Here is a 27,538-nt window from a genome sequence, read left to right on the forward strand (position 1 = left end):
TAATAATATTACTACTCCTATATTAGTACTACTATCATTATTATAAGTACTACCATTATTATTAGTACCACCATTATTATAATTAGTACCACCATTATTATTATTATTAAGACCTCCATTATTACTGCTGTTATATGATAATATAGCATCAATATTTTATCAAACACTTTTACATAAATATCTATATTTAACTCCTATAAATGATGATGGCACATGAACTTCCTAGACCCATACATCAGACACCCAAGAAAGCAATAAAGCTGCGTCCTGTTGTCAACAAAACTGCGGAGGTTTTACCCAATGGCGAAGAACTAGTCTCTGGTAAGAAACCAAATAAGAAGATCAATAACAATTCTGAAAAGAGCTCAAGTAAAAAGAGTATTTCAAATGCAAATGCCACCCGATATTGTTTGCCTGATGGAAGTAAGCCCCAGTTCTTTAACGAGGATAAGAAGGAGAATCTTAAGAAGAAGAAGTCCGACAACACCAGTGTATTACCAAATGGTGAGAAACCAGATTTCGGTACTATAAGCAACAGGATGAAAGGGAAAAGGGAAAGGAATTTGCCTACTGCTTGCTTACCAAACGGTGAGAAACCCGATTTTGGAAATGGTTTAGAAAAGGATAAACTGTCATATAAGACAAGAAACAATAAGGATAGAGATCAACCCGAACGTTTATTACCAAATGGTACCAAAGTTGACTTTGGTAACAACTCAACAGATACTTTTATTTCTAGTAAGAAACTGTCCTCCAAAGACAAGAAGAAGTCATCGGCCCTGACATCGTTATCAGCTTCAGTTTCTGAAGAGTCATACGCTGGAGCGTCATTTCATTCTTCACCTTCAGCTTTGGCATTACCTAAACCTTCGTTTAAGACTCTGCCTAAGCAACCTACGGCCAATTCGATTAATGAATCATCTCCAGCTGGAGTTTCGACTATTCTTGCTTCTGGAGGTTCTATTCCTACCCAAGGTGGAACTGCTCCTCTAAGATACCCAGCTGCTGCTTATCCATTAGGAAGCGGGTTTCCTATGGTTCCTGTTCAAGCAGGTCGCCAACAACAACCCCAGGTGATGATGCTGGTTCATCCACCACCACCACCCCTTGCACCTTATATTCAACAAGGGTTTTCATATCAGGTTACACCTCAAGGATACATTCAATACCCTTTTATGATGGGACAACCACCTTCTGGTCCAGTCATGAACCAATCGCAGATGCAACTGCAACATGTTACCCCGGGTCAAATCCCCCCGGAACAACCAATTCCCCAACAAGTTTTTACTAGTCACTTTCAACCGGGAGTTTCTCCTCCAACAGGAGGTCGTCCTTTGCAACAGGGACATAAGATTAGCTTCAATGAGTTAATTGATTCATCAAAAAAATAAGATGACCTTTGTTATCTCATTTACTTATAGAGTTTGGTGAAGATGATTCCATTGATACACACCCTTTTTCTTTGTATTTATTATAGTTTCTATTTCTTATGATAACTACTGTGTTACAATTGTTGTTTTGCTTATTTTGTTTATTTTTTTACTTTTTGTTTTATTGTTAATTCTATGAAAGAATTACAAAGATTTGTTGATGGTTTATTTGAGATGGTAGGATATTTGTTTTTATTTCATTTAATTTGGTTGGACATTGATAATATTTGAACCAATGGGCGTTCTTAACATTTGATCTTGACTTTTGCATTAACATTTTGAGAGAAACCTTTGCTAAAGCTGAACGATTCTTTTACTAAAAAAGAATTGCTTTTATGCTATCCAGATTTATTCATACCACAAACAACAAGTCAGACTTGCTATGCAAATAACCATCCTATACGAGATGTATATTGCCTTCCAGTCAGCTTGACATTTGAGCGGTACAGTGTGCCTTTTGAATTTTCAGAATGAGCTGGAAATCATTCTATTTTCAGTGTTATTATCATAACTTTACAATGACAAACGTTGCAATGACAAACGTATACTGATCGGACCAGAAAGTCCTCTGACTAGTAATTCATCTATGCGACATGCAAAATGAATCGAACCAACTGACTCCCAACGAATTATTATGATATTATTATCATTTCTATTGTTACCATTATAAGCCATTGTTGAAGCCTACAATGTGGATAAATGACAGTAGTGCGATGACATGCGATCTCAACTGACTCTGAATGAGTTACTACTATTACTACTATTACGAAGCTCCATTATTACTATATTGAACTTTAAACATTATATGAGTATATTTACATACATATTTATACATGTATATGTATTACTCTCTACTGATATATATAGGTTATCAATTAAATCTAAAGCACTTATCTACTAGACGTAATCCATTTTCGTGTGTTGTTCCGTCCACATTGCACGACCCTAATTAATAATAACATACTAAGCCAGGATTTTAAGTACAATTTTTGCCTAACCAACATTGACGTCTAAAGAACACACCTTAGTGGTTAAAGAGCTCATCTAGTGATACCAGAAGACTCGTTTTGGTAACTGAGTTGTTGTCTCTTTTTTTCCTAACCATTTTCATAACTGGAATAAGCGCCGTTACTGTGATAAAGCGGTTTCAAACATAGTTGGGTGTTCCTTAGTGGGTGTTTGGTCTTCTAACCGTGGCGTTGAAAGAATAGTCAAACTACTTTTCATTTATCAATAAAATTTTCCAATTTTAAACAGATTTTTGGTACCTACCCTCTTAAGGTTGTAAGAAGGTTGTTAAAGTCAGGTTCATTAACAATGAGTGGGAAACAAATTCGTATTATTTCACTCTTAGTGTTGGACACGGCGTTCTTCCTCTTGGAAGCCATAGTTGGTTATAGTGTCCATTCATTGGCTTTAGTAGCTGATTCTTTCCATATGCTTAATGATATTATTTCCTTGATCATTGCTCTTTGGGCTGTTAGAGTGAAGGAAACAAGAAAGGCATGTGGAAAGTACACTTATGGATGGCAAAGAGCTGAAATCTTGGGCGCTTTAATCAATGCTGTCTTTCTTTTAGCTTTGTGTTTCACAATTATCATTGAAGCTATTCAAAGATTCTTTGAACCTCAAGTAATTTCTAACCCGAAGTTAATTCTTGCAGTTGGTTGCGCCGGTTTGGCATCTAACTTCCTTGGGTTGGTCTTATTCCATGAACACGGTCATTCTCATTCTCATGGTGGTAGTGGTTCCGGTCATTCCCATTCACATGATAACCAACACGATGAAGAATCTGCTGTGCAATCTTCTACATTCCCTAAGCCTTCATTTCCTGCTAAAAGTGGGTCTTCTTCTGATATCTCCAGTTATTTGCCTGATCGTTTCATTGAAAATTACAACGAAAGAAGCGGCTTATTGCCCAAGAGCAATGGAATTAATCAATCTCATCCACACTCTAACGAAAATGAACATTCTCCAGCCGCTCCTAAAAGGCAAAAGTCTATGAATATGGAAGGTGTCTTTTTACATGTTTTGGGTGATGCCTTGGGTAATATTGGTGTTATTTGTGCAGCTTTGTTCATTTGGAAGACTGATTACTCCTGGAGATATTATACTGATCCTATCATCTCTCTTGTGATAACTGTTATTATCTTTTCTTCTGCATTACCATTATGCAAGAAGTCTGCAAAGATTTTGTTACAAGCATCTCCACCATATTTGAATTCTGAAGCTCTTATTCAAGAAATTATCACTTTGGATTCAATCAAGTCCTTACATGATTTCCATGTGTGGAACTTGAATGAAGATATTCTTATTGCGTCTTTACATTTGGAATTAGTTTCCAACACTGATGATTGTATTAAAAAGACTGATTTCTTAAGTGCTGTGGGTCAGGTTAGAGAAATATTGCATCGTTACGGAATTCATTCAGCGACCATTCAACCTGAATTTGGTGAGCTGCAAATTGTTGAAGAAGCTGAATTCGACTCTTATGGAGCCATTACGAAGGATCATTGTCAACTTGATGAAGTTGCTAACTGCAGTGATGCTTGTTTGAGACAATAGTATAAATGAACCGCAGTGTCTCTATTATCAAACTGTTTAGATTATTTCATTAGTTAATTAATCATAAAAAATTGAAGTACATATAATAAACACTAGAAATATCAAACACCATAGCCAACCCTAACAAACATAATTATTATACCTTTCTAAAACCAAAACCCTTTTATACAATAGTGCAATCATCTTTCCCTGCTCCACTGGCTCTAGAGCTTACTTTAGTTAATACTGTTCCCAAGGACTCTCGATGTTTCTTGCCAAAGAATTTCAGCTGTCGTTTAGATGACGATGAATCAGTAGTGGTAGTGGTGGTAACAGTGTTCACTTTTGTCGCCTTCCTCTCCAGCGGTCCTCCGTTGAAGATGCTGATAAAATCAAACTCATCTTCATCTTCATCTTCAGAGCTATCCAGAGATATCACTGGATGTGACTCTGCAAACTTCTTGACCTCTTGAGATGTAAGTGGTAACTCAGTAGTCGCCGTTGCTGTGCCATTTAAATGTACAAATGGTCCATGTTGCCAATATGAGTCATCTGAAGTTTGACTAAGCGTATGTAACTCCGTATCTGAGCTAATAGTGTCGAAAGAGTCTCTTCTTTCATTGAATTCCAATATGGGATCGTATTTGTCCATGTCAAAGAGATACGATGCTATAGCAGCATAAAAGCGACAAAATACCTGCTGGCCTCTTGGTGAACGGTCAATTGGGTCTGTAAATTGTGTCCTTTCCGACATGACTGATACCGAGGAAAGTGAATATATGTCTTCATCGTCATCGTCATTTTCATCGTCGTTGTCATCTTGGTGATCATAATCGTCTTCATCGTCGCCATATGCTGTTGTGTCCATATCATTCTCACAGTAGTAGCGGTGACTATTTTTAACATTGGCATCATATTCATTCTCGTCTGGTAAGGACAGAATACTGGTTGTCTTAGTCACTGTGCTTGGTTTGCATGATGTCACGGCAGAAGTATAATTGCTTTTGAATGAAGATATTGAAATGGAATCTGCTGTGAATGCCTGACCCGTGATATCTCTTGGATTAGAATATACTGAATCAGGACTGCGAAACGAACTAGCATTGGCTAAAGAAAGGGAAACGTTACGAGACGAAGGGCTTGATGAAGGAACAGACGAAGCGGGAGCAAAATCTTTAGTCCTGGATAATGAGTGACGTTTAATCCCCAACTCAAATATACATTTGAAAAGTGCATCTCCAAGCAATCGGTAATCCGTTCTAGTTAAATTGAATACCCTTGAGTTAATTAAGGCCACTCTTCGAATCAAATCATAAGGAAGGGATTCTTTCCTATCCAAGTTATAAACAATGATGGTGAGTAATTGTATGGTAGGTATGAAAGTTCCTTCATAGCTATAAGCTTTATTGGAAGTTATTTCTTCAAAGATAGAGCTGACAATAGTCAACTCCAAAAGTTCAAAATTATCATTGATAAAATGCTCTTTATTTTCTTCTATAAGTCCTAAATTGTCCCATAGTCTTGCCAATGTATAAGCATCAAACGAAGTAATAGATAGCTTTAGAGGGGGGTATGTAGGGCCCTTGAACTCCATACCAGCGCTTCGTAGCATAAAAAGTAGTTATGGATGTATAGATTTTCTAAGGAACTATTTTAGAAATATGTATATATGTTTATATTTATTTACATGATACTTAGTGCATATATATATTTATGTACAAACGGCAATAGTAGTAACTCTGAACCCTTGAAGTTATAAACGAAGTACAAGGCACTAGTGCATACCAGATCTTACATGAAGTGGAAAGTTTTTTGATCGTCTGTCTTCAAAATAATAAGGTAATCCCACGATCAATAGGCGATTGTTTCCCTTGCATAAATTAGCTAGCCAAACATTATCCACTGAGGGGATTCCGGTAACATAATAAAGTCAGAATATGTGAAACGGGTTGTCTTAATGTTTTAGAGGGTATTTTTAAAGTCGATTACCGCCCAATATCAAGGTACAGCGTTATTTGTGCCGCAAAAGTCTCTAGTGTTTTTGCAGTATAAGGCAATAAAGTTCATATGTACACGACTAGTGGGACAAGGTGATTACGAATCTCGTAACCATTGACGACTATATAGATTGTCAACCGTTTGAACGAAACTAACTTGTAGTTAAGCTGGATGCTACTGCAATAATAAGAATAACTTATCATGGGCATTGAGACCAAACAAATATGTTTATTACATATTGAGAATTATGTCATAGTGCATTATCCTGGTGTAACATGCCTGTGAATATGTTCCAATATGAAGTAAATTCTCTAACACTGACCTTTCGTCTAAATTGTTCATGAATACCATCATCACTCCTGTGCACAATTCAAGGCAGAGAGATAGTATGTAGATGGTTCTCCGTCTAAAGCATGGGATACACGACACAGACAAACGGATGGTGAATTTAGTAACTCTGACAAACGAAGGCGCCACTATATAACGTTACTATGGTAGTCAAAGTCTGTTGTTGATACCTCTGATCCACCTATTCCTGAGGATACGCTAAGCAAGAGGGGTGTAGGCTTCGTAATTTGATAAATTGTCGCAGCATGTTATCACCTTGGCAACCTTTATTGTTCACTACATCTATTGCATGATTGACATTTTAAATTATGCGTAGCACAGGACTGTACAATAACATATATAGGAAACCTGCAGGAATGGAAATGTTCTCTCATGCGTTCTCCCATGCACCCCTGCAGCTTATCCAAATCAAGTAAAAACAAACAAATCTTGACAAACAGATTAGTGTATTACCAATACAAAAACGAATATATAAATCAATTATATATGTATTATTAGTAGTATCCTTAACCGTGATGTCAGAAAATTGGCAAATTTCTGCTAATCACCAAAAAAAGACTACTTTCCCAGCAGCCATGTTGCAAAATCCAACTCTCACATTTGAATACCCATATCCATAGCCCCATAGAAATAAAAGACTGCAATCCAGATGCAACTTTTATAAAGATGCATTGTGAAACATTAAACATGCAGTCACCAGAACTGAAACATAAACATCGTAAATGTTCAACTAGCCAGTGTATCAGGTACTTGTAGGAAACAACAAGCTGAACTCACTGACTTTAGTTAATTCCAAAACGACTTAAAACGAAAATAAATCAACGAAATTTCTTGAAAATAATAAAGTAACCGAACATAATTAAGACTCTTTACACGGCGAAGTTTAGTGTAAATGTAATGGAATGAAAACGAAAAATTCAGGGTATGGTAGGATAATAAAAGTGAAAAGACCAGCAAACTGATAATGAACCATCATATTAGTGGTTTCGGGTATAAATAAAGGCAACAGGCCTTTCAAAGAATACTATAAGGAGTGGATGTAACCATGTACTTGTTCTTCTTTGGATTTCTCTTGGTGTATCTTGCAGCAGTAACATACTGTTCATTCTTTTTCTTGTTGAAGAAAGAAAATCCAGATACAGAAGAATCGTTAGAGTTAACAGACGTGGATGACTCAGCATACTTCTTAAATGAATAAATGCTGCTTGTAGATAACTTGTAGAGCTTTCCGGAAGGATTTGGAGGTAAGGGCTTTTCGCTTGTCTTCTTCTGCTTCTCCATAGTTTTATTATTGTATTCAATATTCTGTTTGATTGTTTTGATGGATTGGTCAAGCATTGGTGATTTGTGATGGGAGCTCTTAGGAGCCTTCAAATGACTCTTGTTGCTTCCGCCAGAAAAGAGTGCAATAAAAGCAGCCTTTAATCCTTTCTCTTTGAAACCAACTTCTTCAGTAATAGGAACACATCCCATACTCTTTTGAACCGAATTTTTAGCATATTTGTTATTGATACCACAGGGAGCAAATCCACCCTTACGAGGATCCAAGTTGATCAACGATTGTGTGGGGCTGTGCTTGTCCAACAGTGAAGATTCATTGTGATTTGAACGCTTAGGGTGCGAACTACCAATGGATCTGCTTCTAGACATGTTTTCAGTTAAGTCTATACTACTCCGCGCGTGCAGTGTTAGTGATACGCTTCTGTCAGGTGAATGGAATGGGTTAGTTTGGGGCGATGAACCCACAGAACTTCCATGCTGACTTTCCATTTCCTTCTTCAAAACATAAGAGGATCTCATGAATCCTAAGGACACGCGTTTCTGGTTGGAGCCGCCGTTGGTGCCAACAATCAATGAGCTGCTTGATGCCAGTTTATTTCTGTATACCCCTTGCGACATTGCGGTTGCAACCGTGTGAGTAGAGGGACTACCAGAAATAGTATCAGCACCTGAAGTACTCGAATGAATAGAACTCATTTTGGCTGGAGCAGTTAAAGAACCAAGTGGTGCTGATTCCAAGACAGGAGAAGGTTGTTTTCTACTGCCAGCAGAAGAAAGATTATTAACTTCCATGGCTAGGCTGTAATCGCTATTGTGTAAAGAAAGTGTTGACGCCTCGGAACTTTCTTCTTCGTGGCTAGATGCAGTCCCGCTTACATCTCCACTATAATTAGACGATCTTGTACAAACTTCTTCCTCTTCGTATCTTGAACTAGCGACATCATCATCATTTTCTGTTTCTTGAATGACTGATAAACCCTTAAGTCCAAACGATGAGTGGTCCAACAGTCTTGGAGGCAGTCTAGAAGCTATTCTTGCACTTGAAATTTCCCCGGCATAAGGATCTTCCTCATCATCCACTATACGCCATTGCGAACTGGTTGGTGAGGGACTTTCGTCTGAAGAGCCAGATATAGAATTAGTTCTTCTATGTCCTCTCAGTCTGGGATCAAATCCAAACCCTCTGGGTTCCTTATCAATGAATTCAAGGTCGTCATCATTAGTAATAACGGTAGCAGGCTTTTTGAATTTGAACTTTGGTGTGGCACCACTAGATTCAGAACTAAGAGTATTCATGGTACTGGATCTCTCATTTCTATCATTATCACTATTGCTGCTTCCATTGGCAAAATTACTACTCATGTAGTCTTCTAAGTCTTCGACAGCAGTTCCGTAATTGACATCGTAGTCTGTAAATTGATCTGAAGACATGAATGGTCTTCTTCTTTCTGGAACATCGGTTTCCATTCCAGAAGTGAAAGATTCTGTCATTGAAGTTTGACGAGAGTGGTGTTTCTTATGACCTCTGGGATCAAATGGAATGTGACCGACAGAACTGATGGCTGTTCCAAATGATGCAAATGAAGCATTTGAAGGCGAAGATGCTCTGGGTGATAACATTCCGTTCAAGTCAGCTGGCTTTGTTGGCTTTTCAAATGTAGTACTGCTAGTAGGAATCTTGACTTCAAACAGACTAGTGTTAGAATCTCTTCTAAACCCTTTGTACTTGTCATTCTTTCTCAAGTCTATGTGTAAAATACCAGAACCATCAGAAGAGCTAGTCCCACTAGAAATAACTGATGGGGGTGATGAAGACCAAGTGTTCAGTCTCTTGATGTTTAATGGTTGAACATCTTCAGTTTCATTTTCAGAACTGGAAGGGGAAGGTGAGAAAGAAGCTCCACTTGGACTGGAAGCTGAAAGTTCTTCTCCAAGTACGCTTTGAGTTTCACTGGAAAGATCAGCCTCTGGGTAGTGAGTGTTGTCAGTTATGAAAACTGCAATGTACAAGTATAATTGCACCCAAGCACATTCAAGCTCAGAATCAATATTACCTATCCATTGTTTAATAGTTTGGGTTAAAGCAACTCCCATTGGTTCTAAATACTTGACCATATTAGAAATGAAATCATCATTCTTACTAATAAATTGTATCAAGTATTCATTAACCATTATTGGGGAGTGAAGATATGTAACCACAGATGACAACATTTCTCCAAATAACATTGAATGTTCTCTCATCATAGCATCGCTAGTGAAAATATACTTAAGGAAGGGACTTCCTGCAATTAAGTTTGCATATGCTCTAGCAACAAAAAGATCCTTGTGATATTTATTATTGTTTTGAATATTCGTCCATGTTTGTCTTATCTTTCTGACATCTTGGAAATCCAAGATGTAAGTAGTACGAGCAGACATGTTTGGTCGAACAAGTGAATATCCAAAGGTAATCTACATTTTCCATCTACTGGACGCAACCGTTCTTTGGAGTTTCTTATATATTACAGACATTATGAATAACTTCCCAATGCAGTTTGAACTTTTATTTCCATCTTTGGTAGTTATCATTTCTTCAAGTATTCCTTACTTCGATGATAGATACTCTGTTCGGTAATAGTAGGTACTTTCTTTATTGCACAAAGAACCTTCATTAAGTGAGAACCTGCAAGTAATAATTACCCAATGCGGAAGTCCATGTGTGAGGCACTCCAATCTTTCGCAGCAAAAGAAGGACTTGGGGAACTTCCCTAAAGGGTAATTATGTCCTTCTACAAATTGGACTGGCAGTATATCTTCAGGCATCTATATTTCTTCCAGTGTTGGAACTATAACAGATATACTGTGGGTGTAGAAATATGATAGGTATTACCTAACTTGGAAATTTTTTGATACTTTTTCTCTTTGAAGAGATGAAGACAGAGTGTGTCCCCGTCAAATAACTTCTAGTTACCCTAAAGAGCGTATCATATTACCCGTTACGAGGCTACGGCACCTGATAGAAAATGCGACAGGATATGTATATGTTTCTACTTTACATGAATAGTTACATCTATGCCCAATGTCTCAAACACCCAAAAATACTTCAATCAGTACCCAAAAATTTAGGTGAAGGTTAGATGACATGAATTGAACAGACCCCGCATTACGTACTTAACAATTTCATTATGCTATTACATGGATATGTTATGTGCGTATTCGTGCACAATCAAATATTAGCACCTTACGTAAGTCACACTGAGCCTTACAGAACCATATTACAAGTGAAGTGGTGAATCAAAGCCTTTGAAAGGTAGAGTAGGCGAAATTTTAAACTTACTTGGTCAAAAATCATAAAACCTTCATAAATTTACCTATATATTGATAAATAACAGAAAACGAATCAGTCTAAACGTTAGAAACAACTAATAGTACAATCAACTTTTAGTTGGCCTTAAACCAAAAAAATACAATAACATAATATACGACATCAACAACAACAACAACGACCAAGCAAGAATAACCAATGCAAATAAGAGAAAAAAGAGTGAGATAGGTGAAATAAAAAGTTTAGTGTTTAAATTATCACGTTCAAATTTTAAACTTCATTCAAATCCAATTTGGATCTCTTAAGACGTCTTTCTTCGTTCCCACTCTCTTCAACAGTCTCCAATGCCTCGGCTTGGAGCATGTGTTCCTTGTTTTCAAGATGTTGTTCTTCACCCGTAACCCAATCTTCAGCTTTTGCAAGTTGTTCGTTGAAAACTTTAGATAATCTTGCGATCATTTCTAATGACTCTTTGGCAACAACTAAAATGCGATCATTGGCCTGTTGAGTGCTGTTAGCATGTTGGATAGCCCTTGGAAGACTCAATACAATGTTTCTTATAGATTCCTTTAATTCTCCCATAGCATATTGAGGATCACTCAAAGCTTGAGGTGTGGCAGGGGTAGATTCCAAACGAGGATCATCAGAGGGAGAAATGGGTGAAAGCGTACTATGCACTGGTCCAGGAGTTGAAGTTGGTGATGGTACAGATGTAGAAGGAACAGTTGGCGCTGTAGTCAACAGAGAAGGTCTAAAGTTTGAAATCAATCGGAAAACTTTCCTTACAGTTGTGATGATTTCTTTCTTTGTTTCCTGTTGTTGAACAGTTGAATCTTGTACTTCGCGTTGCTCTTTAATTTCCTTTTCCTTCTCAATTACCTTCTGTTGTAAAAGATTAACTTTGGAACTGATATGTTCTGTTGCTAATCTCAATATATGAACACAGAATTGTAATCGTTTCTTCGTGTCATATGCAACATTCTGCAGTGTGGAAGATGTGACTGATAATTGAGGTGTTAATCCCCGCTCATCATCACTAAACCCATCATATTTACTATTAAGAGATTCCTTCTCATCCAATGTTGCCTCCAGTAAACTTCTCTTCTTCTTAGATTCCATTTTGATTCTATGGCGCTCATTTAACTCATCTTCTATCTTACTGACCATAGGGATTGCAGCCTTTTCAATGAAACCAGCTGCATAATTAAAACTTGCAAAGTTCCGTTTCAGCTCTTCGTAATACTTGACGGCATTAGTAACAATAGGGTGTCGTGTTACTTGGTTGACAGTTTTAACTAAAGGATGTTGTTGTGAGGGCAGTGTCAACACTATCATATTGTCCCCAGTAACACTTGGAAATGGACTAGCAGGTGGACTAGCAGTGGATTGTCTTGTGAGCTGTGTTAAGGCCTCAGCAGCAGAAACCATATCGACATCCTGTGAAGTTGAACTCGAAGCTGTCTTTTCATTAGTGTTATTGGTGTTTGTTTTAGTAGCATTCGAATCTGTACTATCATAGTCATCCGTATAACTTTCAACGGATTTGCTTCTTTTAGAGTTAGAATCTTCCGCAGCTGAGTTCTCTGCTGAATTATCCACGGCTGTCAAATCGTGAGTGTGTTCGTCTTCCATGTCGTACTCCTCTTCCATCTTATAGGTCATTCTTAGTTATTTATGATACTGTCTAAGGGTAGGAAAAGATGAAAGGAAAAATAAAGTGGATAATAATCACCTTAATTCAACTACAAGTCTTTCTGACTTGCGTGACACTCAAGGTCCCTGCTTTATATATCTGACCTTTTTATTAAGCTTGTGCAAATCATCAAAAGTGAATGTGAATTTTTGTCATACCGCGCCGTTCCTCAACAAATTATTATCTTTGTGTTATCGGTTAAACAATAACGCGGACGGGCGCTACCGTTTCTTAATTGGAATTTCTAGATTTCCCCTCAAGCCAAAAAAAATAGCTAAAGAGTCTAAGTACGGAAAACCATGTGAATATTCGAAGGTGTGGTGCGGTGGTGTCGTGTGGTTCTCCGTGAATAGTATCTAGTGTTTAGTTTACACTCACACTCAACTGGTATTAAAGATTGCTCTACATTTGACTTCTGCTACCAGCAATCAAATGAAATCTATTACTTAGTAAATCTGGTGTAGATTTCAAGTTAATATGTAAGCTCTACTTATGCTGTTGTATTTAATCTTTTCTGCTCCTTTCTCACATACGCATCAATTCCGTACTCTTCAATCTCTTGACACATTTGCTTTGAAGAAACCCAACCTCGTCCAAGAACAAGTATACGTTTGAGTGGCTTGTTATTTTGGTCTACAGTAACAACATCCCTATATTGAAGAGGAAGGACATTTTGATCTTCCAACTCTTCTTGACCTCGCCAATCTTTAAATCCTCGGTTTGACATTTGTTCTCGCATGTAAATAGACCATTCTTTCCTTCCCTCCGCTGATACAATATCAAATGAACGTTGAGTAGCACCAAATTTCTTATTTGCAGTTCCCAGAAATTGAGATGGACCAAGAATCTCTACATCTGGAGATGAGGCTGACTCGGTCCATACACCCAGATCACAAGTATCACTCTTATCAAATTGTTGCAATGACTCCTTGCTGCTGCTGGAGCTACTAATAACGAGTACCGTGGCTTCATGTTTATCATTCCGTTGGTCTACGCTACAATAACACCCGCGACCTCGTAATTCGGTAGTAGTCCAATTTTCATTGTCTCCAACATTTTTTTTAGCTCGTAAGCACTTGGTTACAAGGTCATTTTCCACCAGGCTGTGGAGCCCATCCACTTCGGATTTCCATAACTTGGAACAGAGACTTGTGCTGTTTCGTACTTCATCTACAGTGCCACTAACTTGCTCTAGTAGCTTTTTTAATTCTCCAGTAGCCTTTAAGTTCGTCCTTACAGCCATGCCTAGCAAAAAGCTGATAGTGAAGAGAGAAATCACACCCGAGAAAAACAGAGCAAATGAAGGTGGCACCTGATTGATTTGTGCCTTAACCTTTCTCCAAGCCGTACACCTAAGGGCATTCTGGGTGTAGTAATAGTAATTGTAGTAACCTTGAAGGTCGGTAACATTTTTCACATGTTGGAGATCAAAATCATATACACTGGGATCTGTATTAGACTCTGTTGAGTTGTTAAAAGCTGACCATTGATCTTGACATGTAACAAATTGCCGCTGGCTATCACTATCTTCAGCTTCAATGTCAACATTATACTCTTTTTGATAGTTGAAGATACGAACAACAACACACAGAATCAAGATAAGCTTGAAAACAAACGCTGAATCCATGTCAAATCTTGAAGTCTTCATTTTTATTGTTTTTCTAGTAGAAAAGAGTACGTTTGTTTGTTTATTTACACCCAAAGAAACTTTGGCTGCGAAAAAAGTTTATATACAAAAGAATTTCTTAGTTACCTCTATTTCCTATTTCACAAAGTATTATTATACATATGAAGACTTTTACTCTTCGTTTGTTGATTGAACAAACTCGACAGCCTTTGCCTTAACACGAGCAGCACCAGCTTCATCACCATGTTCTTCTTCATAAGCCAACCACTTGTTGAAGAAAAATTTGGCTTGTTTACGGTTAATCTTATGAGTGAATACTCTTTCGAATAAATGCTCAACCTTGGTCTTAACGTTACCACCATGCTTGATTTCCTGATCAATATAAACGTTCCACAAATCGATCTTCTTGGGTGCATCACTAACTAAACCTTCAAATAAGGATCTGGCTTGTTCGGCGTCACCCTTTGCAAACTCTAATTGAGCATACTTTCTCACGACTTCAATATGGTCTCTCTTTGGCAAAACTTGTAAAGCCTTGGCCAAGGTTTCATGTAAATCATCTCTTCTTTCGCGGTCTAACAAATAAGATCCAAACAGAACCCAGATGGAAGGAGTCTTACCAAACTTCTTCGTCATAGTCTTATATAAATCATCAGCCTTATCATACTTTTCACTTAAGGTGTAGATAGCAACCAACTTCAAATGCATAGTCATGGAATCCATATATTGACAAGCTCTCTTGAATGTACTCTCCAATGATTCATCATCACCAAATGTGTTTTCCAAGTTTAACAAGGCAATCCAAATATTCATCTTCTCTTGTTCTTCACGGTAATTTATAATCTTCAATGCACGCTCACCTATTTCACGGGCCTTGTCAATTTCACTCAATTGTAATTGGAATGACATATAGTTCATCCAAAGAATTGAAGAGTTGGGGTTACCGACTAACAAACGTTCGAAATCAGAAACGGATTGTGGAGCTCTGGTATTCAAATCAGCAGTCTTATCTTCAACATATGACAGTTTTTTGGACCTCTTTCTAGATTTGGTTTCCAGAATAAAGTCTTCTTCATCGGAAGAAGAATCATCATTTTCAGCTTGGTCCAAAATTGATGCAGTCCAGTCGAAACCACTGGTGGATAATCCGGTTAATCCTGTCTTTGAAGGGGACGTTTCCTCTTCTTCGTCATCTTCTTCGTCATCTTCTTCGTCATCTTCTTCATCTGAGGCATTTTCAAAGGCATCGGCCATAACTTCATCTTCGTCTTCATCATCTCCATCTTCTTCTTCTTCTTCTTCTTCAGCCATTTCAGCATCTTCATCCTCTGATTCAGAATTTTGTTGAGTGGTGAAGAATGAAGCCTTCATACCTAAAGATAATTGCTTGTTCTTCTCGTCAATAGCCATTATCTTAACCTTGACCCTGTCACCTTCACCAAATAATGCAGAAATGTCTGAGATCTTGTTATCACTAATTTGAGAGTGGTGACATAAACCGGTAACGTTAACAGTGTCATCCAATCTAACAAAGACACCAAAATCGGTAACTCTCTTGACAGAACCATTGAAAATATCACCAACAACCAAGTCTTCAAACTTCTTCAAAACATTCAAGTCACCCTTAACTTCACTTTTCTTCAAAGTCATCAAAACTCTTCCTTCTTCCTTACAGCTTGCAATCTTACCGACCACAAATTGATGTTGCTTGTAGTACTTCTTCCAGTCCTTCAAGTATTCGTCACTTAAATCACTGACTCTAACCAAGGCGTGAACAGATCTTCCAAGAGAAACAAATAAACCGTTGTTGGCGGTGTTTTTGACAAAGCCTCTGACAACTTGACCTCTAGTCAAGTCATCAATGGTGTCAATACATTTATCAGTAGCATCGCCGGTTCTCAAGGAAACAGCTATCTTCTTGTCGTCTTCATCAATGGCCAAAACAGTGGCAGTAGCAAAGGAGTTGACCTTGAAAACATCAGCTAACTTTTCACTGTAATCGTTTAAGGCATCGGTAATAAAGGAAGAGGCCAAAAGCTCGTTACCCAAACTGACCAACACAAAGGAATCCTTAACCTTGACGATCTTACAGGGGTATTTGTTGCCAACCTTCAAATCAGAAATACTGGAAACAGTGTTTTCTCTGGCACTCAAGGTGACAGTATGATGTTCAATATCAATATCCTTGATAGTAGCCTTGATACTAGAACCAATTGGTAATTTGTTTTCCAAATCATCGAAAAGAGTTGTGTCGTCAGTTAAGTCCATAAGAGAGATTCTTCCCTTTATAGTTGGAGTAAGAGATACCCACACAAAGGAGTTGGCGATGTTGTTAACAAATGCTAAACATTCTTCACCAGCCTTGAGATCAGATAACTTGAGACCCTCGTTATTGTTCTTAGTTGTACCAAGACTTAACTCTAAAATGGTGTGCTTGTTAGATTTCTTATGAGTAATGGGCAAGAATTTGTGTGTCTTAGCATCGTGGTAACCAATAACTTTCACGTCAATGACCTCATTCTTATGGAATTGTGAAAGAGGTTGTCTCTTGTCCTTAATTTCTTCGTATGATTTGAAACACTCAGTTATGTCTACTCTTCCTTGCAAGTTATCAGCCAATTGTACGTTCAATTGGGTCCCCTTTACTGACTTGATTTCTGCCTTGGTGATACCACCAACAACATAGTCACTGATATATTTCTTGGACGAATCAATTGGATTTTCAAGTGGAGCTTCACTTTGGGATGTGGTATTTGAATTTTGCTTTAAAGATAATAAAAATCTCTTGTTCTCTTCATCAACTCTGATCACGTGACACGAGATTGATTGGTACTTGTGGAATTTTTTACTCAAGTCATCATTGGGCTTATCGGTAGCATATTTAGCTAACACCAATCCAGTCAACTTACCAGCAAAGGAAACAAACAATCCCATGTTGGTAACAGATTTCACAAACCCGTAGAGTTTTCTGTCGCTGACTTCCACGTCTTTAAACAAGGCAGGAAGTTGGTCGCTTTTAGCAGCTTCAATTAAAGACTTCTTTGCTGAAACAATAACTGTTCTGGCCTTCAAATCCTTTTCTAAAGCAACCACTTGGATTTTATCACCAACTGGCAATCTCTTAAACAACGCTCTGTTTTGTTCGTAGTTCCCATCTGATAAGTGGCCACTGTATAAAACACCGCGTAAACTCATGCCTTCAATTTCAACGATGATGGTTTCGTTTTGCTTTTCAACAACAAATGCATCAACAACAGTTTTACCATTTTCCAACAAAGATATGGCACGATGTTGGGTGGTGGATAATTCATCGGATTGTCTCAAGGAAACAACCAACCGTTTGTCTTCCTTGTTGATGTTAACTATTCTCACGGTGATGGTTTGGTTCAACTTCAAATGGTCTCTAGCTTCATTGACAAAGGTTTCAGAGATTTCATTCTTGGGCAAAAATGCTCTAACATTACCAAAGAACGACACGATAGCACCACCATGAACAAACTTCTCAACAGTGGCTGGGGTTTTCATACCGATTGTTGCCTTGTCGAATTGTGATAAAATCACATCGTCTTCAACATTGACCAAAGATCTTTTGAATGTGACTAAAAGTTGTTTCCCGTGTATTCTCAATGTTCTTGCTTTGACCTTGGATCCGACTCTGAACTTTCTTTCAGGATAGATCAACTTAATATCAGACATGCTATTTGAGGGAACAAAGGCGTCAAAGCCAAATGCTTTGACTTTAATTCCCTTTCCTTCAGGTAAAACTTCCACAACTTCACATCCTGGAACTAATGTACCTATAGGGACTTCATCAATGGATAAATATTTGGCATTAACAATTTCTGGATCAAATGTTAATACCAACAAGTTATCTATTGGGTTGAACCCCAAAATTCTTGCCTTTGGTTTGGAACCAACATTATAGTCTTCAATTGTTTTTGACTTATCTATCTTGGATAAATGCACTTGACCTTGAAGTCCACCTCCAACGGAAACATATATGTAGCTTGAATCAATAGCTTTGATTTCGACGCCTTCGTTGAATGTGTGACTAATGGGGAAGGCTTCAAGGGCTTCCTTTGATGAATCTCCACCAAAGTTGATCACATGGGGTAATTGAGATAAGATCAACTTCTTAGTTCCTGCCTTCAATAAAACACCAAGAATACGGGTTTTGATGTTGTTTCCAACTGTGTACTTATGTTTAAGTTTCAGGAACTCATATTCAGACAAATGTGGTAAAATTATGGTACCTTCAACCAATCCAAAGACCTTAGCAACAATACCATCTTTGGTGACTTCTGAAATCAATGCATCAACATAAATACCAGGGAGAATACTATCCACAGAAGAGATGGTAGTTACGGCGGTCTTCTTGGCACCGTTGACGGGTCTTAATGTGATTGTTCTGTTCTTTGGAGAGGAAACAATAGATGTCAAAATAACACCACCTGATTTCAAGCTTTCAGGCTCAATATTGGCATTTTTCAACTCTTTATTGGATACAAACCCTGTAAGGTTAGAGCAACCAGTGTTCAAAATGGCACCATGGTCTTCGATGGATTTGATAGAAGCTTGAAGAAGAGTGTTAGGAATCAAGTCTTCATCCTCTAAACCTTTATTTGTAGCTTCAGGTTCAATGGACAATTGGATTCTCTTTTGATTCTTCTCATTGTCAGACCTCACCACAGCAGCTCTCAACCATTGGCCTACCTGGAATATGGATCTTAATTCAGGGAATTCTTCTTCTTCAACTACTTGAAGAGTTGATCTTGGTAATGATGCTTGAGTGATTTTGTCTGGATTTTCATCGTCGTTGTCGTTTTCATATTGAGCCTCTTCGTCATCGTCATCGTTTTCGTCCTTTTCTTGTTGTTGAGCTTCGTACTTCTCAATGCTCAGTGTAATTTCGGGAGAAATAGAAGTAATAGGAATATAACCAACCAAGTTGTCACCTATAGCCAAAGCCAACTCTAACTTTCCAATAGATGAAACTTGTCCAAGAACTGAAGTACCAGGAATCAAATTTTTGAAGTTAAAGTGCTCAATGGTTACAGCCTCTTCTTCGTCATCAACCCCTTCTTGTTTCTTGGATTGAGAAGTCTTTGACAGCTTTTGCTTCTTTTTAGGTTGACCTGACTTTGTGGGTGCAGCACGCTTATTGGCTTGTGCTGCAACTTCGAATAAAACATCTCTTGTAGCTTCGTTGGAAACTTCCTTTACCTCAAGAGCGGACAAGCCCCCCTTACCCCCTCTGGGGAAAGATACTTCGCTAGTGCTGAGAATCGATTTGGGAGTCGATCCTTCAACCATTGCTTAGTCTTGTTAGTCTGGTAAAGTATAAGGCTATACTTCTTGCAGTAGAATTAAACTAAAACTTTTTTTGTACAGAAATTATTGAGATGAGGCCCATCGCAGACTGCACAAGAAAGGAGCTGTAATTGGTCACGTGATAGAAATCTTTAGTAGGTAATAATGTAAAGAGCTACACTTTCATAATGAGTGGTATATAGATCTGATAAACATTGATAACATTGATAACACAATCGCTTTCTAGACTCTGCGGTCTAATATCCTATTCTCCTCCTTTCTCTCTCTAAGAATTCTGGCAGCTGAATCATTGCCATGTTTCTTAACCAACTTGGTGAAAAATAACCCACAGGCATTACAGAGACTACGGTTTCCATCTGGACCCTTTCTCCACTCCGGAGTTGACTTAATACCACAATGTAAACATACAACTTTTCTCTTGATACTAAGCTCAACATTTAAACCACCTTGTTGTTGTAGATTATATTTTTCCCAGTCTTCCACTTTAACCCGATTAACAGTTAGTGGTATAACGTCGAGCCCCGGTATATCAAGTGCAGAGTTTCTTCGATTAGGGTGATTATGTTTGGTTTTTTTCACCTTCAGCCGTATGGGGGATCGAAGTTCAATGAGAGATGAAAGCCTTCTGGCATTTTCCTTTTGTTTCGATTCCTGTTCATACTTAATTCTCTCGGACTTCAATCTGTGACACACTTTAAGTGCTTCTTGTAAGGAAGAAAGCGTATTATCAATGTTTTCCATTGTGATTTCATTAAATAAAACATTTGCAAAGCTACTTTCGTCAAATCTGGTAGTGTTGGGGTATAGATTACTGCAATCCGATTTCCCTATTACTCTTTGAACTCTCTCTTGAAATACACCAACGCCATCCAATGAAGTCATCAACTGCTTAAATGTGTCCGAATAATCATTTCTAACAAATCCTGTTCTCTTGGGAAATGTTTTTAATGAACCATCAAAATCAATAGGACCTTTAGGAGTGATTCTTATTATTTCAGAAAGCGATGAAGTATTGCAGTGAAGTGGATCAATTTCAGTACCCGAGCGCTGTTGCTGAACTGGTGTTACGGAATAATTCGGTGACAGGGAAAAGGCGGTCATGGGGAACTTACACTCCAAAGGTGTTCTACTTGCATTGACAATATCAGTCAGTGCAACCTTTTTGAAAGGTGACTTGCCATCAAAGTAAACGGAATTCAAAGAACCGATGCTCATTGTATGTGGAGCTTGAAGTGTTAAAGGTGTAGTAGATGCTGATCTACCATATAAGTTAGACTTTGTTAGCACATCTTTTCTTATGGAATGATCGGAGCTGCTGTCAGAACCACTTGAGAATGATAGAACCAAAGAGGAAAAAGAGGGTAATTTGTTCTCATAGTTAGCTTCCAAAGTTGCAATTGTGTTCTCACTCATTTTTTTAATTTATTTTAATACTTTAATCAACTCCAGTTCATTAAAGAAACAGATATTATTCTGTAGATATTAGCAATAGCATAGCATTCTGAACTAGTGTAGTCCTTTAATCTCAATTTAACTGGCTTAGTTGTAAATCGATAATAAGTATGAAAAGGCAAGTCCAAGATGTTGAAACTTCGCATCTTGCAGCAAGCTGCTTATTGTCACATACATACACACGAAATCGATTTTCACAGGCTTTAAAAGCATTGTGATTCATAAATGAATTTTATCTTTATTTAGTCTTTTGCTTTGTCTTCTTTTGCGACTTTGTGGGCTGATTGATAACGATAGTTCCATCTCGAACATCCTCTGGCTGATCTTTGAATTTGTCTCTACTTTCAAGATAGAACATCAAATCCGTAACCTGTTCATTTAATGAGGCGTTCTCTTCCTTCAAGCTCAGTATTTGATTCTTTAATTCCCCATTACTTGCGGTGAGGTAATCTATTTTCTTTCCAAGGGCATCATTAACAGTATTGGCCACACTCAATTCTTTACTTAGTGATTTGACTTTATCCTCTTTCATCGCTAGCTTCTGCTTTAAAGATGGTACTGAGCTTTTTATTCCATCCAATTGTTCTTTCAATGTCAGCATCTGTTCATTTAATGAGTTTAACTGGTCTTGTGAACTCTTTTCCAATTTACCTTCTATATTATTCTTATTACTCTTGGAACTTCCCCCGATTATCTGTTTTTCCTCTAGAAGCTTCTCGTAATAATCTCTTTGACTATCAAGCTGACTTATCAATAACTGGGAATATTCAAACCCGACTTGATCCAATTTATCTGGACTCAAAATACTTTGTTTCTCTTCTGAACCGTCACTTTTCATCTTTTCCGGAAGTTCTACTAGTTTTCCATCTGCCTCATTGGCAATAAGCCTATGAACATAGTTATCACCCGCGTAATCCCAAACTCTTGAGGTGGATAATTCCATAGCAAAGCAATGACCCGTATCAACAAAATGCTTTAATGAATGCTGTCCCGCAGCATATCTATCACATCCAATGTTCCCGCATACAAGACATATCCACAAATTTGTTTCGATATTACATTGGTTACAATGCTCATTGTCACCGGTTTCCGTATCACTCGACAGTAAAGGTATTGGGGTCACGACGCTATTACTCCGAGAGTTGGAGTTTGTCCGAGACAACCGAAACAGATTGAGTTGCAGGAGTCTCCGAGATGGTCTTCTTAATCGTGGCTTCGAAACAGAATTTGAATATCGACAAATTGGACAAGAATCATCCTTCCATTTAGAAAGACACTCACAATGGAAAGTATGTTGGCATGGAATGGTTAATAGTCCCGAGACTGTAGAGTCTAATCTTTCGAGACATACAGGACATGAAGGCAACTCGATAAGAGTCTTTGCCTCAGGTAATACTTCTAGAGAATCACCAGATTTGGAAGTTGAAGAGTCAGCAACTGCAATTGAGTTTCCCTCCAAAGATCCTGTGAAAGGATCTAATAGAAGGAATGGGATTTGGGAGTCGCTACTACTAGACTGATCAATTTCAAGTTGGGCAGAGATATCAAGTTCTACTGCCTTGACAAAGACCACATGACAAGTCTCTGGTTCCATGGAGTTGAAGGCTTTACCATTGAACTTATACTGGAATTCTGCAGCTTTAATAACATCATCGAATTTCACAAGAGAGATGAATCGATTGGGTTTTTCACTTTTAAGGAGTCTCAAATGTGTAATATGAGAGACATATGATTCACCTAGAAACCCTAATAAATCAGTGACTGTTAAGTATGTTGGAATGGCAACAATACACACCATGGTTTCATCATCAGGATGTATTATTTGATCTTGAGGACTATTTGAAAGGATATCCTCTTCATATTCTCTGTAGATCCGTATGACTCCTTTTCCTAGAGATCTTGCTTTTAAAGGCTCGTTTTTCATGTTGGATGTAGAAGGATTATCAATTGAAATCATCGTGATATTCGAGTATCTGTAGTCTGCAATGGAGTCAATATCTGATTGACTTGGGAATTCTAGTACTATATGATAGGTATCAGTGCCTATCATTATATGTAAAGAGTTTAGTGGTATTTACTTTAACGATATGTACTTTAATTTTTAGTTCGCATATTTAAATCTATTAGTGGGGTTAGTGTTGGTCCTCGCTCATACTTAAAAGTATTTAGTAGGATCAAATTGCTCTAATGAAGTGAGGATGTCACCACCAGAAGCTAAAATCTCCTTCTCTTTACCCTTAAGTTCCCCGAGGGCTTCAACATGTGGAATCCAAATAACATGAGCTTTGGCTGCAAGACCTGAAGCAACCCCGGGAATGGCATCTTCAAAGATAAGACAATCTTCCATAGCAATAGCCGGAAGAACTCTTTCTGCTCTCTCCTTATTGATGCTATCTAAACATGCATGCCAGATATGAGGATGGGGTTTCCCCTTTCCATGGGGGATTCTAGGATCATCACCCAAGACGACGTGGCTTCTGAAACGGTCAAACTCCTTTTTGTGGTTGCCAGTCTTTGTCTCAAAGGCTCTAGCATTTGAACTGGTGCCTAGAGCCATAGGGATGTTATTTGATTCTAAATACTCTAACAATTCGAGAGCACCAGGCAAGAACTTACAATTAGGAAAGATTTCCTTTTGTATTTCATAAACCTTCTGGGCATACTCAGATACAGTTAAGGGGAGACCATATTTCTCGATTAAAATTTGGTTCAGGACCGGTCCAGGTCTTCCTTGAAGGTCAAGTTTGATATCCCAGGTCAAGGGACCCTTTCCATATTCTGCCAAAAGTCTAGAGGTGGCCTCAGTGTATAGATCCTCTGTATTCAAGAGGGTTCCATCCATATCTAGAATAAAGTTAGCTTCGTACTACGACAAAATGAGTCATTCAACAGCACATACCAAACAAACATGCTTTAAACTTCCTGGATTCTGTTAGTAAATGTCATTCCGTAAATATCACTCTGTGCTATCAACAAATTCGACACCGGTACTTACTTTCCACCAGTCATCTTGTCAAAAGTTTAGTGTTGTTGTTGGAAGGAATAAGTGAAAGGTTTACCTAAGCAGTTCACTCTGGAAAATTATGCTTGAAGTGCACTATGAATAATCAGAAAGAAAAAAAAAATAAATGTCAAAATTAATAAATATATTTATATTATACGAAATCGTTATGGATGGACAGAGACCTTATTTACTCTGTTACTAGTGGGAATGCTCACAATGGAGCATTCTTGAACAAGTAAGAAATACTCTCACCATTGTGCAATCTTCTAATAGATTCAGCTAACACGGCAGAAATATCAATGGTGTCTAATTTAGGACACAATCCTAGCTTCTCTTCAAATGGAACAGTATTAGTACAAACAACACGAGTCAACTTGGAGTTGTTGATGTTCTTTATGGCATTGCCTGAAAGAATTCCATGAGTAACAATGGCAATCACTTGCTTGGCACCATTCTCCAATAAAACTTCAGCAGCTTTAGCTAATGTCCCACAAGTATCAGCCATATCGTCAACAATAATACAAATCTTGTCTGTAACATCACCAACAAGAACCATTCTTGATACTTCATTGGCTCTGGCTCTTTCTTTATGAATCAAGGCGAAATTCAAATCTAATCTATCGGCCAAACCGGCAGCTCTTTTGGCTCCACCGGCATCTGGAGAAATGATTATAGCATCTCTGTAGTTTATCTTTTCCTTTATGTACCGCACAACTGATGGTTCAGCATACAAATTGTCGACAGGCACATCAAAGAAACCTTGGATTTGAGAAGCATGTAAGTCCATTGTGATAACATGGTCACAACCAGCAGTTGTAAGCATATCGGCCATCAATTTGGCAGTAATAGGAGCTCTTGATTTATCTTTTCTATCTTGCCTTGCATACGGAAAGTTTGGTAATATAACAGTAATTCTTCTAGCACTTGCAGTCTTACAAGCATTTATCATGATCAATAACTCCACAACCCTGTCATTGACAATACCTGAACCAATTTGGCATACAATAAAGATATCCTCATCTCTCACTGATTCTCCAATAGAAAACTGAACTTCACCATTGGAGTCTCTTTTGAATTCAGAAGGTGTAATCCGTGTACCTAATCTTCTAGCAACTAACTCAGCTAATCCTCTGTGTACATCGCTAGCTAAAAGCTTGATTGAATTGGTGGACATCTCTCTCACGTGGATCAATGATATTATATCGAATGCAGAAGACGTAAGGAAAATTAACCTATTCTGTTCACTTCAAAAGTCTAGTAATATATGATCTTTCAAATACTTCAACTCTTGTCCTAAGCAAACAAACCAATGTAGTTAAGTATATAGTAATAGGTTGGAATGAACTCACTTGAAATCCTGGGGATGACATTGACTTTTTTTCCAGATGCCCTCGGAAGTTTTGTGTTAAATTTTTTTAGGTGTGTTCCGCAGGAAGAAGTCAAACTTGTGTTTAATGATTCTACTCTGCAGATAAGCTTATATATATATATACAAATAATTCCGGGGTAACTTTACACTAATTCCGAGAGTTTATGGAATTCAAATCTTTATCTAAAATAATCCGTCGAGATCTTGATCGTCATCACCCATATTGTCATTGTCATTTTCATTGTCATCGCCTCCCATTTCGTCATCGTCATCTTCATCCTCCTCCTCCTCTTCTTCGTCTTCATCATCTTCGTTATTCACTTGTGCACCTTTCTCTTGATTGGTGAAAAGATGGGCATCTGCTTTGGCATTGGCTGCTTCCAGCTCAGATTGGATTTTAGCTAACTCTCTCTTTTTATTATCAAGTGACACTTTCAATATACCATGTTGATTCTGGAACCGTTTACGAGCAATCTTATTTGGTGCTCGTTCAATGTAATCTTTATGTTGAGCAACTGTTTTCTCCAATTCCTTGATTTCTTCCTCTAATAATTTGGTACGCTTTTTATCGTTAGCTTCATCTTCCTCCTCTTCTTCTTCATCTTCTTCATCATCATCGTCATCTTCTTCCTCTTCTTCCTCTTCTTCCTCTTCTTCTCCTTGAGCCTCTACTCCTTCTCCCCCTGCTCCTTCTCCATCGCCTTCTCCTTCTTCGTCTTCTTCGTCATCCTCCTCGTCATCTTCATCTTCATCATCATCTTCTCGCCCTTCGATCTTGACCTTGGGTGTTTCGCCACCAAGTCCTCCCTCCTCATCATCATCTTCGTCCTCTCCGACATCATCAATATCAAAGTCAAGTGCTCTTGCTAATTCTTCCTCCAAGTCAGATGCAGCCTCGTTGTCATCCATTCCATAATGGGTCTCCATAGCTTCAGATCCAGAAATATCCTGACCATTATGTGCTTCTTCCCCTGTAACTTGATGAGAAGAATTCGAATGAGTCGTAGGTAGAGGTGTTGGGGCTGCTGATGTCAGCATGCTGGTTGTGCCGAATTTCTTGTTCCGTAAATCTTCTGTCTTGACAAGTTCAAAATGACTATCAACAGCTTCGTTATCTAATTTTATGAGATCATTGACTCTTCTGTCAATATCTTCCATTATACGATGGTTTATCTTTCTTGGTCTCATTCGTCTGTATGTGTCTTCGAAACTATTCAATAAGCCGTCTCTTAAAACCATTCTGTTCGTCCTGATCTCTCCATCACCTACAATTCGGTAGAATGGATGTTTATACAAATACTCTTCGGGAACTTCGAAATCTCGTTCCATATTCAAGTTATGAGGGTTGATTACTCTTATTACCAAGAGGATCTGAGATATATCTAGGGTCTTGAACAAATTCTTTTTGTCGAGTGTTTTGAACAATTCCAGTACGGTCGGTAAATCAAGCAACCTGGCCGCATATAAAGTACCCTTCACGTTGACTACTGCTTTGTCTTTGGTGATCCACTTAACATTCAAACCGGAATAATTACCCAGATCAACTGCACTATGAACAAAGTCAAGATTGGTATCATTTAGGAAACGTATAACTATCCCTTGTTCTATTAGTGGGTCATCCTCAACATCTGGAGCTTCTGAATCATAACCTTCACCCAATGTTCTTTGAGGCTTGACTCTTACTTTTGGAGGTTTACTGCTGGAAACACTTCCGTTGGAAGATCTACTTGATTCTTCTTCTAGCTTGACTAAACTTCCATCAGCCACTCGCTGGTGGTGGTTTAATTTCAACTTAAGCTTCGTGCTCTTATCTCTCTTCTTTTTCTTCTTCTTAGTCACATTGTTGGCTATTAACTTTAGTTTAGGTAAGCCAGACAGTGTGCTTACCACGTCATGTTTTCGTGCTTCAGGTCGTTTAGCTCCGTCGCTTTTGGACGGTAAGTTGATCTTAAGCTTAAGAGACATAGCGTCCAGTATAGAAAAGAGAATTAATATATAAGTTATAGACTTCGGTATACCTGACGGTTCTTATGTGAGGTTTGGTCTCAGAAGAGCATCGGTATTTTTCGTTCGATAGGAGAAAAACAAAACTACAAAAAGTGAAAGCCACTTATCACCACCATAGTTAAGCTTTTGTTCTGTTCGTGCACCCCGCTG

General features: G+C 38.1%; 12 protein-coding genes across 12 annotated transcripts; 2 read left to right on the forward strand and 10 right to left on the reverse strand.

Moving 5' to 3' along the window:
* Positions 1-206: 206 nt before the first annotated feature.
* On the forward strand, positions 207-1,391 carry KQ657_003222 (uncharacterized protein; the record flags this gene model as incomplete). The annotated part of the gene is made up of 1 exon (XM_043193953.1): positions 207-1,391. One exon carries the CDS (start codon positions 207-209, stop codon positions 1,389-1,391), a length of 1,185 nt encoding a protein of 394 aa, XP_043051005.1.
* Positions 1,392-2,747: 1,356 nt separating this feature from the next.
* KQ657_003223 (Zn(2+) transporter) lies at positions 2,748-3,995 on the forward strand (the record flags this gene model as incomplete). Its single annotated transcript, XM_043193954.1, has 1 exon — positions 2,748-3,995. One exon carries the CDS (start codon positions 2,748-2,750, stop codon positions 3,993-3,995), a length of 1,248 nt encoding a protein of 415 aa, XP_043051006.1.
* Positions 3,996-4,158: 163 nt separating this feature from the next.
* KQ657_003224 (uncharacterized protein) lies at positions 4,159-5,586 on the reverse strand (the record flags this gene model as incomplete). Its single annotated transcript, XM_043193955.1, has 1 exon — positions 4,159-5,586. One exon carries the CDS (start codon positions 5,584-5,586, stop codon positions 4,159-4,161), a length of 1,428 nt encoding a protein of 475 aa, XP_043051007.1.
* Positions 5,587-7,334: 1,748 nt separating this feature from the next.
* KQ657_003225 (uncharacterized protein) lies at positions 7,335-10,019 on the reverse strand (the record flags this gene model as incomplete). Its single annotated transcript, XM_043193956.1, has 1 exon — positions 7,335-10,019. One exon carries the CDS (start codon positions 10,017-10,019, stop codon positions 7,335-7,337), a length of 2,685 nt encoding a protein of 894 aa, XP_043051008.1.
* A 1,156-nt stretch (positions 10,020-11,175) lies between these two features.
* OPI1 (transcriptional regulator) lies at positions 11,176-12,567 on the reverse strand (the record flags this gene model as incomplete). Its single annotated transcript, XM_043193957.1, has 1 exon — positions 11,176-12,567. One exon carries the CDS (start codon positions 12,565-12,567, stop codon positions 11,176-11,178), a length of 1,392 nt encoding a protein of 463 aa, XP_043051009.1.
* Positions 12,568-13,088: 521 nt separating this feature from the next.
* Positions 13,089-14,246, reverse strand: KQ657_003227 (uncharacterized protein; the record flags this gene model as incomplete). The annotated part of the gene is made up of 1 exon (XM_043193958.1): positions 13,089-14,246. One exon carries the CDS (start codon positions 14,244-14,246, stop codon positions 13,089-13,091), a length of 1,158 nt encoding a protein of 385 aa, XP_043051010.1.
* A 150-nt stretch (positions 14,247-14,396) lies between these two features.
* Positions 14,397-19,538, reverse strand: RRP5 (uncharacterized protein; the record flags this gene model as incomplete). The annotated part of the gene is made up of 1 exon (XM_043193959.1): positions 14,397-19,538. The coding sequence occupies one exon, from the start codon at positions 19,536-19,538 to the stop codon at positions 14,397-14,399; it is 5,142 nt and encodes a 1,713-aa protein (XP_043051011.1).
* Positions 19,539-19,778: 240 nt separating this feature from the next.
* KQ657_003229 (uncharacterized protein) lies at positions 19,779-20,969 on the reverse strand (the record flags this gene model as incomplete). Its single annotated transcript, XM_043193960.1, has 1 exon — positions 19,779-20,969. One exon carries the CDS (start codon positions 20,967-20,969, stop codon positions 19,779-19,781), a length of 1,191 nt encoding a protein of 396 aa, XP_043051012.1.
* Positions 20,970-21,246: 277 nt separating this feature from the next.
* On the reverse strand, positions 21,247-22,965 carry KQ657_003230 (uncharacterized protein; the record flags this gene model as incomplete). Its single annotated transcript, XM_043193961.1, has 1 exon — positions 21,247-22,965. The coding sequence occupies one exon, from the start codon at positions 22,963-22,965 to the stop codon at positions 21,247-21,249; it is 1,719 nt and encodes a 572-aa protein (XP_043051013.1).
* A 198-nt stretch (positions 22,966-23,163) lies between these two features.
* Positions 23,164-24,017, reverse strand: KQ657_003231 (uncharacterized protein; the record flags this gene model as incomplete). The annotated part of the gene is made up of 2 exons (XM_043193962.1): positions 23,164-23,852; positions 24,011-24,017. The coding sequence occupies 2 exons, from the start codon at positions 24,015-24,017 to the stop codon at positions 23,164-23,166; spliced, it is 696 nt and encodes a 231-aa protein (XP_043051014.1).
* A 206-nt stretch (positions 24,018-24,223) lies between these two features.
* Positions 24,224-25,186, reverse strand: PRS1 (ribose phosphate diphosphokinase subunit; the record flags this gene model as incomplete). The annotated part of the gene is made up of 1 exon (XM_043193963.1): positions 24,224-25,186. The coding sequence occupies one exon, from the start codon at positions 25,184-25,186 to the stop codon at positions 24,224-24,226; it is 963 nt and encodes a 320-aa protein (XP_043051015.1).
* A 378-nt stretch (positions 25,187-25,564) lies between these two features.
* On the reverse strand, positions 25,565-27,346 carry KQ657_003233 (TATA-binding protein-associated factor TAF7; the record flags this gene model as incomplete). Its single annotated transcript, XM_043193964.1, has 1 exon — positions 25,565-27,346. One exon carries the CDS (start codon positions 27,344-27,346, stop codon positions 25,565-25,567), a length of 1,782 nt encoding a protein of 593 aa, XP_043051016.1.
* Between the last annotated feature and the right edge of the window lie 192 nt (positions 27,347-27,538).

This window comes from Scheffersomyces spartinae (assembly GCF_019049425.1).
Source record: "Scheffersomyces spartinae strain ARV_011 chromosome Unknown scaffold_3, whole genome shotgun sequence".
In the NCBI taxonomy this organism is placed as follows: Eukaryota; Fungi; Ascomycota; class Pichiomycetes; order Serinales; family Debaryomycetaceae; genus Lizanozyma; species Lizanozyma spartinae.